Raw genomic sequence first — 16,211 nt, 5'->3', positions numbered from 1 at the left:
ACTACTAAGAAGCATCATGCATTTAATAGTTGTATCAGTGCAATAAAAACACACACACTATTAGTCTTCATAAAAATGATGTGTTAAGCAATGGGATAATGGACAAGAGCCTATTGATATTAGTAAAGCACTTGGCCTGGCATTCATATAAGTAAATACAAGTGGGCAAAACGTGTTGTTTTATGATACAGGCACTCATAGTTATGAACGAGTTGTATTCATGGACACACACACAGTAAACCCTCGATAACTCTGAATTTCATATAACTCGGCATGGGTATGGTCTCGGATTGTATCATAGTATAACTCGGGAAATGCCAAGATATACTGTATAACATTATCTGGGAAAATCTTGGCATATCTAGCCACCTGTGTCACCTACCATACCTCTGTGTCACCTTCCATACCTGTGTCACCTACCATGCCTGTGTCACCTACCATACCTGTGTCACCTTCCATACCTGTGTCACCTACCATGCCTGTGTCATCTACTATGATGTTTCATTCTTGGCCTTCAGTGCTGGTAGGTGTTACTTTTTTTTACATTTAGTACTTACATGTACACATACAGTATATGGGTCAACAATTTTTTAATGTATTTCGTATATAATAAATAAATAAATACTCTTGGTTCCAAGGCACTCTACCAAACTAGAAATGGTAAATACAGTACTGTACCTTCATAAATATCACTGAGAAACAAGATGTAATATGGTGCCTAAATTTATAACACACAAAATCAATTTAACGAAATGGAACCAAAGAAATTACCACAATTATTATACTATAATGTTTAGTTGAGTAGAGTATACAGTACATATACACACCTCTACGCCAAGTCCTCCTAGTCCTGAAATGAGGACATCAGAGGATGCCATCCGCCGCATGGCATCATGACCCAGTACATAGAGCTGGCGTGAGTACAGTGACTCATCAATGTCCTGCCCAGAGCCATTTGCAGCCATATTCTGCAAGATAAAATGTTACAATTAGCTTGACAAGAGTAATGACAACCAAATATTAATATTCATGAATACATATACAGTAGCCTTATATAATACATATTGTATTACATCACCAATACACTAAATATTTACAAATACTGTACTGCACAGTATAAGTTATAAACTTCCATGCAAAACAAAAACTCCATAAAATGTCATACATGACATTAATTTTCTTTTGTAAACATTACTTCATACACTGAACTCCAATATCCCTTAAACTTAACAATACTGTACTTTTGAAGACAACCACATTAACCCAGTGTTTAGTGCACTGCTCTATACAGTACAGTAAAAGGTGCATCAACAAAAGGGTGCAAATAACAATTCAACTTCTCAATTACCAAAAATGTGAAATGAAAAATCATTAAGTAAATACCAGTTTGTTTTAAATTCCAACAGCTGCTCAGGTGGAATTGAGCTACAGCAGTTGAACAATAAATCAACATTGTTCACTATGTAAGTTACCTCATATCTTGACTAGACACCAAAGTCAATTTTCTTTCAAACTCGTCCAAATTTTGTTGAGACCCTTCCTCATGCCAATATTTTCAAGCTTTAATGGTCAATGAAAATTATCAATGTTGTGCAGTAATCATTGCTGTAGTACAGTACAATCTTTAGGCCTGGCCTTGGATTCAAGTGTCCAGTTTTTATGGACTTGAACACTGAAGACTTGGACTTGACACAAGCAATATCCAGTTGAATCCATCACCAATTATAAATGAAATATTACCAGTTCTTTATGTAATCACCATTTCTATGAGCCAAATTTCAACAGCCATATGTACAGTACAATAGTGTATGAAATATATCAAGTTAAGTGGCTGTAAACAAAATAACTTCCTCCAAGATTTACATAATTTAAGATACTGTACACTGTTGCACTATGTGGTGCTCAATAGATTAGTAAACCACCACCAGTTTAATCTTTTTTTTATAAATGATGATGCATGAATTGGCAGCAACAATGATCACTTGTCATGCTAATAGAGTATTGTCCTTAACTAGTTTTATAAATTTTTCATACTTTGCAACTGTTGCATAATGACAGCATAATTATAGTCATTAATAAAGAATGGGCAGAATGTACAACCATTTAAAATCTTGGCATTCTTTTTCGATGACCCTGTCTGTATTTGGGTGCCCAGATTAGGACCGACTCGGCTTTGAACAAGTTGGAGTTGGACTTGGCAGTATACACTACAACAAAGTTTTAGCTACTGTGTTATCCATCAATATGGGTGCAGCTGCAGTATGTGCCGTGTGATCTTCACTTCTTTTCATGCTCATTCAAGCTATAAAATATGAAGACCCTATGAACTCACTAATGGAGTGGTCAAGTGCATGTGCAAAAGGTCATAATATTGTATTTTGATAAAAAGCTGGTAGCAGGAGAGAGAGACAGAGAGAGAGAGAGAGCAAGCACAAGTTCATTGTATAAGCTTGCCTAGCCACGAGGCACAAAAGTGCAGTCTATAAAAATTACCAACTTCAATTATGTTCAGACTGCTTGATAATTAATGAATTAAAAAATATTAAAAAACATACTATAATGTACAGTAGATGAATAGTGAGGGAAAGGAGAACAAAAGGCTTATCACCTTGACACTTAATACCCTGATCTAGCTTTCATTTCATATTTTTGTTCCCCTTAAGTAAGCTAACTGCATCTTATTACAGTACAGTATTGTATATAGTAAGTGCTGAAATCGAAGCTTGCAAAGTAAAAATTAATTATATGTGCACAACTGCATCAGACTGTTACAAGTGCAGCCTGAGTTCCTTCAGTGGTGATGTGAGATTGCAATACTTGATCATAACTCAGATGCTTGTGTGCTACCAATCAACATCAATACTCAAGCTAAATGGCAAACATTCATTATGGTTCCAGTGCTGAAACAAATGTTACAGCAAAAAATTTCTTCAGCTAAATTCACTATCAGAATCATGGTTGCCCCATCACTAGGGCTCAATGTTCATGGTTATTACAATTAGTAAAAAAGAAAAATCTAATATTCTTTACACTACTGTACTGGTATAAAATAAAAATCACACTACCCATTATATGGAAATGCAGAAAAAAATATTAAGTTCTTTTTAGTTTTAAAATGCATCTGCAGTGCTGATGACTGCACTTGCTAACTGCTTAAGTTTGTTTTGAACTGTAAAGTTTCATTGGATATTATCTATTCGTTATCAATATTAACAACAACATTATGCAGGAGAATTTGCAATCAAAATTCAGTCAGATTGAAGGAGGCTCTTCTGAACACCATACTGAATCGAGTTCTTAATGTGGTTGTCTGATCACCCAAACTGCATGAGCTTGTACTTAGTGGACTGAGCAACATATCTGCTACAGCTTATTTAAAGACTGTTTCTTAATGTCTATAGTTGCAATTTTAGTGCCCTATTGCAAAAAAAGCTCTAAATCTCCTAAAACATTTTAGTACTATACCATACTTTAATTTTAGGATTATACAAAGCTCTAAGAAATAGAACAATATTTGAGAAGTTTATGAATTTAGTCCATTAAGTGATCATAGTTAAATGACCAAATGCATACAATTCCACAGAAAACCTCTGAGCAACTCAGTATCACAAAAAGGTAAAAATAAAAATAAAAAGTGACTCCTGGTCACCTGTCATAGCATTTTCAAATGAATGAATCTTAAGTACATTTAAAATAATGTAACACTAAAGCTGGTATAATGCAAGCAAGAGTGATGCCATAATGAAAGTTGCCATAGCAAGGATGTAAGGGTACTCAACCCATGGTGTACGACGTTGAAAGACTGGGGTACCCTTTAAGTCAATAGACAAAAAGCCTGAATGAGAAATAGGATATTTTGGAGTGGGGCTGCGTTGGTGGTGGGATTTTTTTAACTGGTAGTGGGGCTCGCTGAGGTCTTCAACTGTAGTATAGGAGCTGCAGCACGACCCCATCTCCTGGGCCAGGCAACACTTGGGAGGTCCCAAGTTAACCTCCCCACAACAATTCATTCCCTACACCAACACTCCTCTGTAAAATAATAATTACCTCTCACTTTAAACTGGCAGTGCAATACTGCATGCCAAGAAAGTGTCAACTGAAACCCTTTCACTAATATTAAGGACCCACTGAACAACATCACACTGGAAAACACATACATACATAATGTGGCTACAAGTGATGCTAAATGATAATACATCTCAGGTGTCTAAATTATTCATTTCTGTATATACAGCATAGTCTGCATTTACTCGGTCAATTGAACCCGTGGAGGTCCGCATAAAACGAAAAACGCGTAAACGAAATAACAGAACATTTGGGATTAATTGAAATAGAGACTGGGCCGACCCCCAAACTACACTTTTTCCGACACAATACGTACGTTGTAGTATAAATAACATCTTGATTTTATGATGGTATGCACATATAATTAATATTTAAGAGAAATATCAATAATATTAGGTTTTTTAACACTTACATTAATAGAAAAGATGGCTGGGCACACGGGGATGGTTCCGAGGTAGAGGGCAGATTATTGGCCCTCACCTGTATCACTTGCATCAATTGTATCACTATCCACCACAGAGGTGTGTAGGGCCTCTTTGTCAAACCCCACAAAGTCCATATCCTCACTATCACTGACTTGGGCCAGCTGTGGTGGGTGAAGAACTCGGTAATGTTTTGATGAATGGGCGACCTAGTGCGCACCCTGCCCACACCGCTTCCAGCGTAAATGATGAAATTTACCGCGTAATTAAAACATTTCATTCTGGCAATTCTGGCAAGGCACCGCATAAATGACCAAACGCGTCAACAAAATCCACAGCACACAAGCCTATGACTGTGACCGGGGAACGCTAACCGCTGGACCACCAGGATACTAAAAGCAGTCCTAGACTTTGTTATATTTCACACAAAGCCTGTTCAACGAGCTTATGGCGCCGTGAACCTCTAATGGGGACCACCCGTATCACTTAGGTGGTCAGAGTAACGTTTTACCAAATCCGGCTTCGAAACACGAGGATCCATATATATTTCATTAGCCCAATAAAGCACGCGGACTTCTACACACAATCAACACCTCAACCCGCCAGGATTCGAACCCACGGCACACAAGCCTATGACTGTGACCGGGGAACGCTAACTGTATATATATATGTACAATACAGTATATATATTACCCCCCCTTACGGTAATCATCTCCCTGAAAAAGAAAGTACTGTAGTAGCTAAGTTTTTCTTTCATGACACACATGACAAGTCAAGTGCACATCTTGCCATTCTGCTCAGAATAGCCATGACAGGGTTTCAGCATCAATCCCCATTCAATTCCAGCCGATTTACATAATAACCCATGGGAGAAAGGGCGAGTGTTTGAACTGCCCATTTTGGGCTCATCCATAAAATGGGATTTCAGGATCAATCTTTAATTTCTGGCCAATCTCCCTTCCTTAGAGGCGGCTTGAGTAACTGAATTTAGCTACAAACAGGAGGAAGTACTACAGTAAATGCTCCAACTACTTTTATGTGATACTGCACCCTAAATGCTCTACTCCAGTATTAATTTTAACCCTTAGGCCCTGGGTGACATTCCAGAACGTCTGACTAGCGCGCCCCGGGTGACGTTCCGGAACGTCCGCTCATTTTCCTGCCATTTTTTTTACTTATTTAGTTAATTTTTTATTTTTGGAAAAGTTGATTTTTTTTCTTGAATTAACCTCACCGGGGTGTGTGTGTGTGTGTGTGTGTGTGTGTGTGTGTTACTGCCAGCAGCACCCTAACCCGGGGCTTAAGGGTTAAGAGACCTTACAAACTTTCCAAGGAAAATACACACAATATAGTGGGTCATAAAACTCAATTTTTGGACAAGACCAAATGACCTAAGGATCACACTGATTGATCCACTCCAAATTCAAACAAATAATAGACCCTGAGTGGTTCCTCCAAATTCTTACATGAAAAAAAAGAGTATCTAACACCCTCTTGAATGAGGATATCATATGCCAACCTGTTAACTCCTGAAGTTGAAACATACGAGTACCCTACCACTTCTGAAATATACAGTAAATTTCCAACATTCTATTTCAGCACATACAAAAGAATTTCCTCCAAATTTCAGGCCCCCAGTGACAAGGAAAAACAACCCATCTAAAGAGACCTGATTACTAACTGGGAAATTAGCTGATATCAAGACACAGAGCAACTGGTACCTGTTCCCAACTTGCCCATCACAGCTGCATCTAAATTATATTATTAGTTAACCATACACAACACTTGTACCATAAATTAATGTACAGTAAGCTTTTGGCTAAATACTTAACACTGAGGAAGTTGTGGTCCAACCCCCCAAACTTTATTATTATTATCATAGAGATAACAGAACAAGATCTCTTCCGTGGAAATTATGGTTGGGACTGAATGGTTTAGCACAAGGAAAATGATGAAGATCACAAACTGATGAAATATCACCTGCTCATTCAGACCTCCTCCCATAGTGTCAACGAAGAAAAATACTCAACAAATGCTTCTACTATCCTTTCTATGGCAAGGATTCCATTTCATATATAATGATTGTAAAATTCAGGGCCGGATTCAGGAGTGGGCAAAGTGGGCAACTGCCCAGGGGCCTCCACAATCTGGGGGCCTCCACATATTACATTATTTTATTTATTTGTTTATTCATTTGGGTTATTTTTATTTTCATTCTTTAAAATTCATGTTTATTTTCTACATGTGTGGTAGTAGCTATATCAGGGCTGGTCGACTTGAAACCACATGAATGACTCCAGTCATGTCTCACTTTTGTGTGTGTGTCTGTGTGTGTGTGTTGGGAATTTGTACACTATCAATAAATATACAGCTAATTAAAAATTTCTCAATGTTCTAATTTCCTCAATATAACTGCATATGGCTTCAAAATTCTCCAAAGAAGTGTTCAAATTTCAAAATTTTCCCGGGGGGGCTTACAGCGCCCCCCGGAACTCCCAGATGTTTAGGCTCGCTTCACTCCCCACCCCACCCTCTTGGGTAGTTATAATGACGGGGGCCTCCACAAAGAGGCTGCCCATGGGCCTCCACAGGTCTAAATCCGGCACTGGTAAAGTTAATCCCAGCCACTAATGTCAGGTCCCCACAGTCTAATCCAAAGGGTTAGTGTTGCACTAATATAGTACTAAAAATGCCAAGTGAAGGGTGACAGGTCTAATAAGAAAGAACACACAAATACAATACCATATTTATTCATCTATATGCATTGGTAGTACAGTAGTATATAATACAAACTGTATGTTGTATATAAGGGGGGGGAGGGGGATCAAGGGTCCCACCATACCAAAGAACCCTAATAACTACATAACAAATCTCATATATAGCTACCAATTCTGTGTGTGGTGTAACATATAATTTATATTTAAATATTGTTCCTTAACATTTTGTTTATACTACTGTATACTGAAAATTCACTCATCCTTAAAGCCAGGTACAGTAGCACATATACAGTATTTAGAATTCACCCCTTCAAAGATTCGTGGGAACAAAAGTACAGTACTGTACCGTACTCATAATTTTCAGTCTTACATACAGTACCCGGTACTTGAAAATCAGTGGCAGCTACCATGAACCACGGTTGAACAAACTAGTGCACATCACTCCACCAGCTTCCTGCATCATCATCATACTTTAAGGTTAGCTTTACTATATAAAAAAAAATATATATAATAGTAACAGGCAAACAATTCATAATTTCTGTAGTTAAACATATACACTTGCTTACCTTGTAATTCACTGTGATATGCACATACACACAACCAACATACTATACGGTACAGTCATAATGAAAAAGAACATGCTTTCTGAACAAAAAAACACACAATGAAGAAGCAAACTGATGTTAAAGATACGTATTCATTAGCAATGCATATACCTATACAGTACTGTATTCACAAAAACGACTACTGTACATGCCATTGGTTTCCATTAGATTAGCACTTATGGAATCAATATCAGAGACAGGAACACTCAACCTTGAAAACAAAGGAGAGGAATACACCTTCCAACACAAGCCAGGTGTGCACCAATAGTCAAACAGCTTTCTGGCTAAAAAAGGTTATTAAATCTACCAGAAACACCCATAAAAAGGGGCCACATCACTTTAACCAACAAGGCCAGTAGAGAAATTACCAAACTATCAGCTTGCAGACCAAGACGGTGAGGGAAGAGTCCAACCTTTATAATGTTTCAATTCAACTATGCAACTGGCTAAAGCAAACCCACCATGGCACCACAACACCCTCAACGAGTCACAGGGAATAGCCAACCCGGGCACAGGTCATTAACCCACAATGGGGCGAAAAAATAATAGTAAAATGAAATTAAAAAGAGAAGAGATAAAGACTATTAATCTACACCACGATAATGCCAGAAAACCAGCTTTTTGAAGTGAGACATTGTATGAGTATGGAAACACAGAAGTCAGAGCATTCCACATTTTGGCAGTGTGAGGAAAGAAGGAGGTACTATATATAACAAGTTATTCTAGTGTGACTAACATCCACACATAAACGGTGGGCACCACAGGCAAGACGAGTGTTATGAGCTGGCTTAGCAGGCGGTGGGGAATCGGCAGCGGAGGTGGTGTCACCGTTATGGTAAACGGAATACAGATGTACAGTATATGCAAATGGAAACTGTATTAAACTTTCATTTGGCTGTTATTTACTGGTTTGGTAATAACAGTATTTTTGTTGTAACTTATTTATTGGTACAGTATTATATTTAGTCATTCCTCACATTTACTGGTACTGTATATAATGTTTTAAGAAAACCATGGATTCAGGAGGAAAATACAGACAAAAGTTTTTCCCTAAATACCCTCTGCTAAAATGGGAGCTGCGTTTTATATGGCCATGCGTCTAATATGCCGTAAAATAAGTTATGTTGACGACTCCACCATTGGGATCAGTGTGAACAACCCAGCTCCCAACTACACTGCCCTCCAGAATATATTGAACAGTCTCCAAAACTGGGCCACCAACAACCACGGCACCATCGACCATACCAAGACTATGGTTATGCACATCAACCTCTCCTCTAACCTTGTCCCACCTCCCCCCATTACTTTAGGCCCCAACACACTCCAGGTTGTGGACTCCACCAAACTCCTTGGCATCACTATTGATAAACTAAATTGGAAAACACTGCCAGTCCAATTGTCAAGTTCTCCAGTTTAAGTTTCCATCTCTTCTGGTGACTTAAGTACCTCGGAGTTTCTGCGCCCGAGCTCCTCAGTGTTTACTCAACTTTCATACAGTACTTCCCAAACTCACCCCTAATGCCTCCCTTGCTTGGTCTTCCTCCCTAAATGCCACACAACATAAACACCTAGAAAAAGTGCAAAAGAGGGCATGTAAAATTATTCTCTCCCCTCCTCCACAAATCAAGAAGAGCTCAACACACTGACCCTCTTGGCTCTCTCTGACCATCACCACGACCTCATTTGCAAATTTCGTTAGAAGCTTCTGCACCATCCTCAACACTGGCTCCTGCTTCCACCTGAGATACCTCGTCCGCGAATTACTGTTCGACACCACAATCGTATCCGGCCCATACGAGCACGTACTGATCGCTATAAGAACAGCCCAGTCCCGACCACTGTAAAATTATCAACAACTCATAGTCAACCAGTGTGTTCACAACCCAGCCAATCTTACCTTTTTGCACTGATACTACTGTATGTTGAAATGCTCTGTAGTATGACCTCCTTCCCACCTTGATAATATATATCATATTTGCATCACTAATGTTACTTGTACAGTGGGGTATGCTATAACGAACGGATCCTACTACGAATATTCCTACGAACGGTTTTACCTATAAAATTGAGAATGCTATAACGAACGAAACTCCTACAACGAACATTATTTAAAAATTAATTTTTTTTTTACTAATTTATTGTTTTTGTATTACAAGTATTAATGATATTCTTTATTTCAAGGGGTTTAGATGCATATTTATGCACTTTTTTTACAATTTTTACAATTTTATATTATATTTTTCAGTGTTAAGTGGTTGTATTTGGGGGCCTGGAACGGATTAATCCTATAACGAACGAATGCTATAACGAACAAGGTTCTAGAACCAATTAGATTCGTTATAGCATACCCCACTGTATATTATTTGTCAACCAAGTGATCCATTCCCTGATTAACTGTATATTTTCAGCCTTCTGGCTGCCATGCTCTTTCAATCAACCATTAATATTATTATTATTATTACAGGGTATTACACACACACACACCCCCCTAGAGGATTTATAGTCATTAAATCCTAGCATTCTGTATTGTCACTATTTTATTGTGTATTATAGTACAGTATTCCCAATTTCACCACTTTGATGTGAGCAATACAGTACTGTAGTAATGGTGCAAGGTAAAAAAAAAACACTGGTATACAAATATTGCTTATAAACTTGAATAACTGGAGTAAATTAAGTAAATATAGGCTAATCATTCATTGATCTTTAAGACATTTTTGGATCTCATGAAAATTAGGAACTACACAATTTTTTCCTGATAATTAAATACAGTACTGTACCCTAATTCTAACCAAACATACTCTTCTCATTTAACATTGGGGTGTTTTAATCTTGTGGTGAAATAAGCAGGGTTGTTAATCACCAGGATACAGTTCTATAAAAAAAAAGTTAAATTATCAAACAAGTTCATATTAGTTTAGCATGTATGTAGTATACTACAATGCTGTACATGTACACAAACACTGGTAAAATGTAAGTTAATTAATCCAAGGATAACTCGAGAAAGCTACAGCAATATCTCCCTTAAGCCCGGAACTCTCTGATAGCCGGAATTGAAATTTTCTCGGAAATTCATTCCCAAAGCTGGAATTTTCCAGAAAATTCCAGCTTTGGGAACGATTTCCAAGGGGCACACTTTCCAAACAAATTCTGAGAAAATTTTCACGATACCCAGAAAATTCCTGGGATTGGGGAGTTTTTTTACGGGGTTGAGAGATGAAAATTGGGCACAATTTCTGGAAATTCAAAGACAATTTTTCCGGTACCTGGAGAATCCCGCGGAAGGGGGACATATTTCCAGGTTCAAGAGATGATGTAATGGGCAATTTGTGAAACTTCCGAGAAATTTTTTCCGTTACCCAAAAAATTCCTGGGACGAGGGATTTTCCCCCCGGCTTTGAGAAAGCCACCTCGTTAACTGAAAATGTCTCATTCCCAGAAGTCCTCTGCACCAATTGTTCGGCTAATGGAGATATCACTGTATTTGCTTATGTCCACTGGGATCGATAAACATACAGTACAGTATATGCTTTTGTTTATGTTAAAGTTAACTAAATAAGTCAGTGAGTAGGGATGAGGATATACTGTACTGTACATGGTATCAAATATTAAGTACAATACTGTACAGAGACGATCTTGCTCTTGCTGCAAACAGTAATGACGCATTACAAAAACTGCCCATAGTGTTTATAGAAATATACAGTACATGTACTGTATTTGAAAAAAAATATAGTATGAGCTTAAGTGATACAACAGGTACTGTACTATAAAGATAAAATTAATGTTTATAATTAGAATAAATCCTAAAAAAAAAAATTCTGATAAGCAACAGGGAAATTAAATGGGCAGAAAATTTTGTGCATAGTACAGGCAAGTAAGTTTAGTTGTGATGGAAAATGTAGGAACAGTAAAAAGAAATTAAAACAAAGTTAAAGAACAGCATTAAATAAACTTGAAAACCTGCTAACCTCTTCACAAAGAGGATATCACTTTCCACATTTTATTTGGCTGATGCGATGCTAGACAATTTTATTCAGCTCAGAGGTGACCCCGTACACAAGTGGTTAAAAGTAAAGCACTGGACACTAATTTCAGTTTGAGAAAATGGTTGCTGATAAAGCAACAAGAGAATGCTAAAAAGAAGAAGTACTGTACCTGTCCTGTCCTAGGATTGATTGCAATAATGAGAAAAATTCTGGAAATTTAAGGATGGAGGGATAATGGTAGAAATATCAATGGACAAAATTCAGAATAAGAGTGTCATGCTCGCCAACCCTCACAAAAGGATGTTGACTTTATTGACTGATGTTAATGTGAGTAGTTATTGTTTGCTTTTCATGTTCAACAGTACAGTTGTGGACAAAAAGAATTCTGCTGGGAGTAAGTTTAAGCTGCAGCTTCCTCGGTTATAAATGAAAATAGCATATTTGAGAAGAGGAAAGAAAATTGCACACTTTTATTCACCACCTCTATGCAATGTTGCCAAGTCTCCACCCACCCCCACCCTTCCTCCCCGCTGAAGTGTGATTGTCCACAACTGTACATGTTTCTATACCCAGTAAGAGTAAAAAGTGTATACTGTACAAGGAATTAAAATGGATTTGTCCCATATTCCAGGAAATAATCCCCAGGAAAATCTAGAAATAAACAAAATCTGGACCTACTTTCCTCAAAATAGTTTATTTTAATTAAAGGAATTACTGTACATTATATTCATTATTTCCTACCCTTGTCATCATAAAACCCAAAAGGCAAAAGTAAATACATGTATTATACTGTAATGTAATTCTAAGCATAGAGCCCACACCTTAACTTACCTGATGGATATCTTGAGACTGCAAGATACGACATCTGGCAGGTTTCATAACTCTTTTATCTTTAAACTACTGTACAGTACCACCACAAGTGTTGTCTTATCTATCTGCTAGTGAATTCGTATCACATTCCTCTACTTATACAATCCATGACATTTATCTACATGATACAAGCTGATAAAAGGGTGGGGGGCAGCTCACACTTTCAAAGTTATGAAAAAATTATCATGACAATGTATTGTAATTTGTTCTGGGGTCGCAAAATACATTTTTATCACACAATTACTTCTAAGTATATGTACACATTTATTCTTTAGCTATACAGTACAGTACTGCACACTGCACTTTACTTAAATTTACTATTTTGCATAATTTGTTTAAAACTAAATACAAAGGCTCCTAAATTTGCAACTCTGCAATCAGTGATATTCTCAACATGAGGCCCTTGCGGGTCTCAATGAACCAGCTGGAGTTTGACTATGCAGTAGTTGCAATATAAAACCACGCTTATAATAATAATAATGGTTGCCCGTCGTGTAACAAGGATGGTCGGCCCAAGGGCCACCTAGGGGTGAATTTCTTTGAGGTATAAAAGCTGTCGTCAACACAACAACCACACACTGAGTTAACAAGCTGCATGACCCAGTGTCAAGGAATAATCCGAGTCCGAGAAGAACAAAAAACTCGCCAACTGCACTGGCTAACCATTACTACGATCCTCTGGGTTGACAGTGGCAAATGACAAAGAAACTTGCCCACAGTTTCACCCTGCCCAGGGCTCGAAACCGGGCCCACTCCCTTGCAAGGAGAGCATTGCACCACACTTAAGTTGCTGCCAGCAGCCTCCTTCCCACCTAACATACTGTACTACACTCAATGGACTGAAAATCATACTAATAACCGATTAAAAAAGTTTTGCTAAATAAAATTTTAATATAAAATAGTATTGTACATATTGAAGCCATATTTTGCATACTTTATATTAATTAACAAAATACAGAACAGGTTCAGTTCTGTAATCTGCTCACATTCAATGACCGTAATATAAACTGCAGTGTAGTTCTGTTAATATACAGGTACTCCTTGACCTACGACCGACGCAGTCGTACTAAATTTTTTTTCAAATTACGTATTTTCGAGTCCTGACGTTAGTGATTGCGCTGTGTACTGAAAATTTTTTTGTTTGTAATTACCCTTTAAAATGGCTGGCAAGCTTAAAATGGAGAGTTTTGTGGTGCTGAGAAGAAAAAGAGATACCCATTTTAGTTTTTCTCTATTATTTTCGCATTTTCGACTTACGTCCTGGATTTGGGTCCCTAACCCTGTTGTAAGTCGGGGAATATATATATATATATACAGTATATATATATATATATATATATATATATATATATATATATATATATATATATATATATATATATATATATATATATATATATATATATATATATATATATATATATATATATATATATATATATATATATATATATATATATATAGTTATATATATATATATATATATATATATATATATATATATATATATGCTGATAACCACTCATTGTGACCGGCGCCATAAGCATATACCTGGATCACGCGCAACTACAGTGGGGTATGCTATAACGAACGGATCCTACTACGAATATTCCTATAACGAACGGTTTTACCTATAAAATTGAGAATGCTATAACGAACGCAACTCCTACAACGAACGCGGATGAACACGGGACGATTTCGCCTGGCGTATGAATATTGTTGTACCGCGACCCACAACTAGAGTCAGGGAGGATGAGGACAAGGAGGAAAGCCGCATCATTCCAGCCAAAGATCTCAAGGATGCGTTCTTTTTGCTGGAGCAAACTGTCCAAGCTTGCTGAGGATTATCATCCTGATGTTGGTGCTGTGCACAAGGCCATCAGTGTTTAATGATAATGTTACGAACTACTTTTGGAAGGTCCAGAAATCAAGGTTGAAGCAGCCAACCCTGGATTCCTTCTTTAAAAAAGTAGCAAAAGACCTTACAGACAAAGTGCCTGTAAGACAATCACCAAAGAGGGCTAGGAAGGATGACTCCTCTCCTTCCACCTCTTCTCCATAATTCTCTCCTCCCCCTCCTCCTCTGCCTCCTGTCCTGCATGCTGAACAACCCTAAGGTAAGATAAAGTACCGTATTTTTTACATTTTCAACAGAAATTTTTCAGTGTTAAGTGGTTGTATTTGGGGGCCTGGGACGGATTAATCCTATAATGAATGAATGCTATAACGAACGAGGTTCTAGAACCAATTAGATTCGTTATAGCATACCCCACTGTACAGTGATTTACTTGTATGTATGTATGTATGTATGTATGTATGTATGTATGTATGTATGTGTATGTAATAATAAAATAATAATAATAATTAACGGTTTATTGAAAGAGCTTGGCAGCCAGAAGGCTGAAAATATACAGTTACATATTTGGGGAATGGGTTACGAATTACAAATAATATACAAGTAACATAAGTGATACAAATAAGATATATAATAATTAGATGGGGAAAAGCTCAAACTACAGGGCATTTCAACATAGTGACAGTGCAAGAAGTAGTATTTATGTATGTATGTACTATATACATGCAATAAAATCACTGTAGGTGCGCGTGATCCAGGTATATGCTGATAACCACAAGGAAAAAGAAAACACGGAGTTCCCAAGCGCTTTCGTGTAATTCACATCTTCAGGGGTGAGTACACACTGTATGTAATGTATATATGTATGGAATGTATGCATGTATGTAAGCATGAATGTGTGTGTGTGTGTATATATGTATATATATATATATATATATATATATATATATATATATATATATATATATATATATATATATATATATATATATATATATATATATATATATATATATATATATATATATATACACACAATCAACACCTCACCCTGCCAGGATTCGAACCCACGGCCCATGACTGTGATGACTGGGGAAGGCTACCTCTAGACCACCAGGGTACTAATAGCAGTCCTAGACTCTGTTATATTTCACACAAAGCCTGTTCAAGGAGCTTATGGCGCCGGTCACAGTCATGGGGGGTGGTTCAAATCCTGGCGGGGTGAGGTGTTGATTATATGTGGAAGACCTCGTGCTTTATTGGGCTAATGAAATATATATATATATATATATATATATATATATATATATATATATATATATATATATATATATATATATATATATATATATATATATATATATATAATGATTGTTTATCAGACCACAGTATACAGCCCATAGAATTACAACACATATAACAGTAAGTAGAGGCCCTGGTGGTAACTCATGTAAGTTGACAACCTACAGTCCCAGGAGAGCTGATGGCCACTAAGTACTGGAGTTAACCCTGTGATATGACCGTGTTAAAGAAACCATGCCCAGCCAAGACACACCTGGGCAGTTATAATTGGGAAGCATTACTGACATGGACATGATCACGCAGCTGGGCAAACACAGCTGTCCTGATCTAAACAGTTTAGTGTTAATTGGGAGAGGTCATCTGCCGGCTCTCCTCCAATATAAAGGCCC

General features: G+C 37.2%; 1 protein-coding gene across 5 annotated transcripts in view; it reads right to left on the bottom strand.

Moving 5' to 3' along the window:
• The window catches only part of LOC121860347 (ubiquitin-like modifier-activating enzyme 1), a 70,201-nt gene that overhangs the window by 27,902 nt on the left and 26,088 nt on the right, over window positions 1-16,211 (bottom strand). For 2 of the 5 annotated variants that reach the window (XM_042357432.1, XM_042357434.1), the window contains exon 2: window positions 828-968. In XM_042357432.1, the coding sequence (XP_042213366.1) occupies window positions 828-968 (141 nt within the window). Of the gene's footprint in view, window positions 1-827; window positions 969-3,779; window positions 3,969-11,964; window positions 11,975-12,626; window positions 12,690-16,211 lie in introns of those variants that run through there. The other 3 variants (XM_042357435.1, XM_042357433.1, XM_042357430.1) reach the window with 3 other exon arrangements.

Source organism: Homarus americanus, unplaced genomic scaffold, assembly GCF_018991925.1.
Source record: "Homarus americanus isolate GMGI-L3 unplaced genomic scaffold, GMGI_Hamer_2.0 scaffold48088, whole genome shotgun sequence".
Taxonomy (NCBI): Eukaryota; Metazoa; Arthropoda; class Malacostraca; order Decapoda; family Nephropidae; genus Homarus; species Homarus americanus.
The sequence above is the reverse complement of the archived record's forward strand: the minus strand, read 5'-3'. Positions and strand labels throughout refer to the sequence as shown.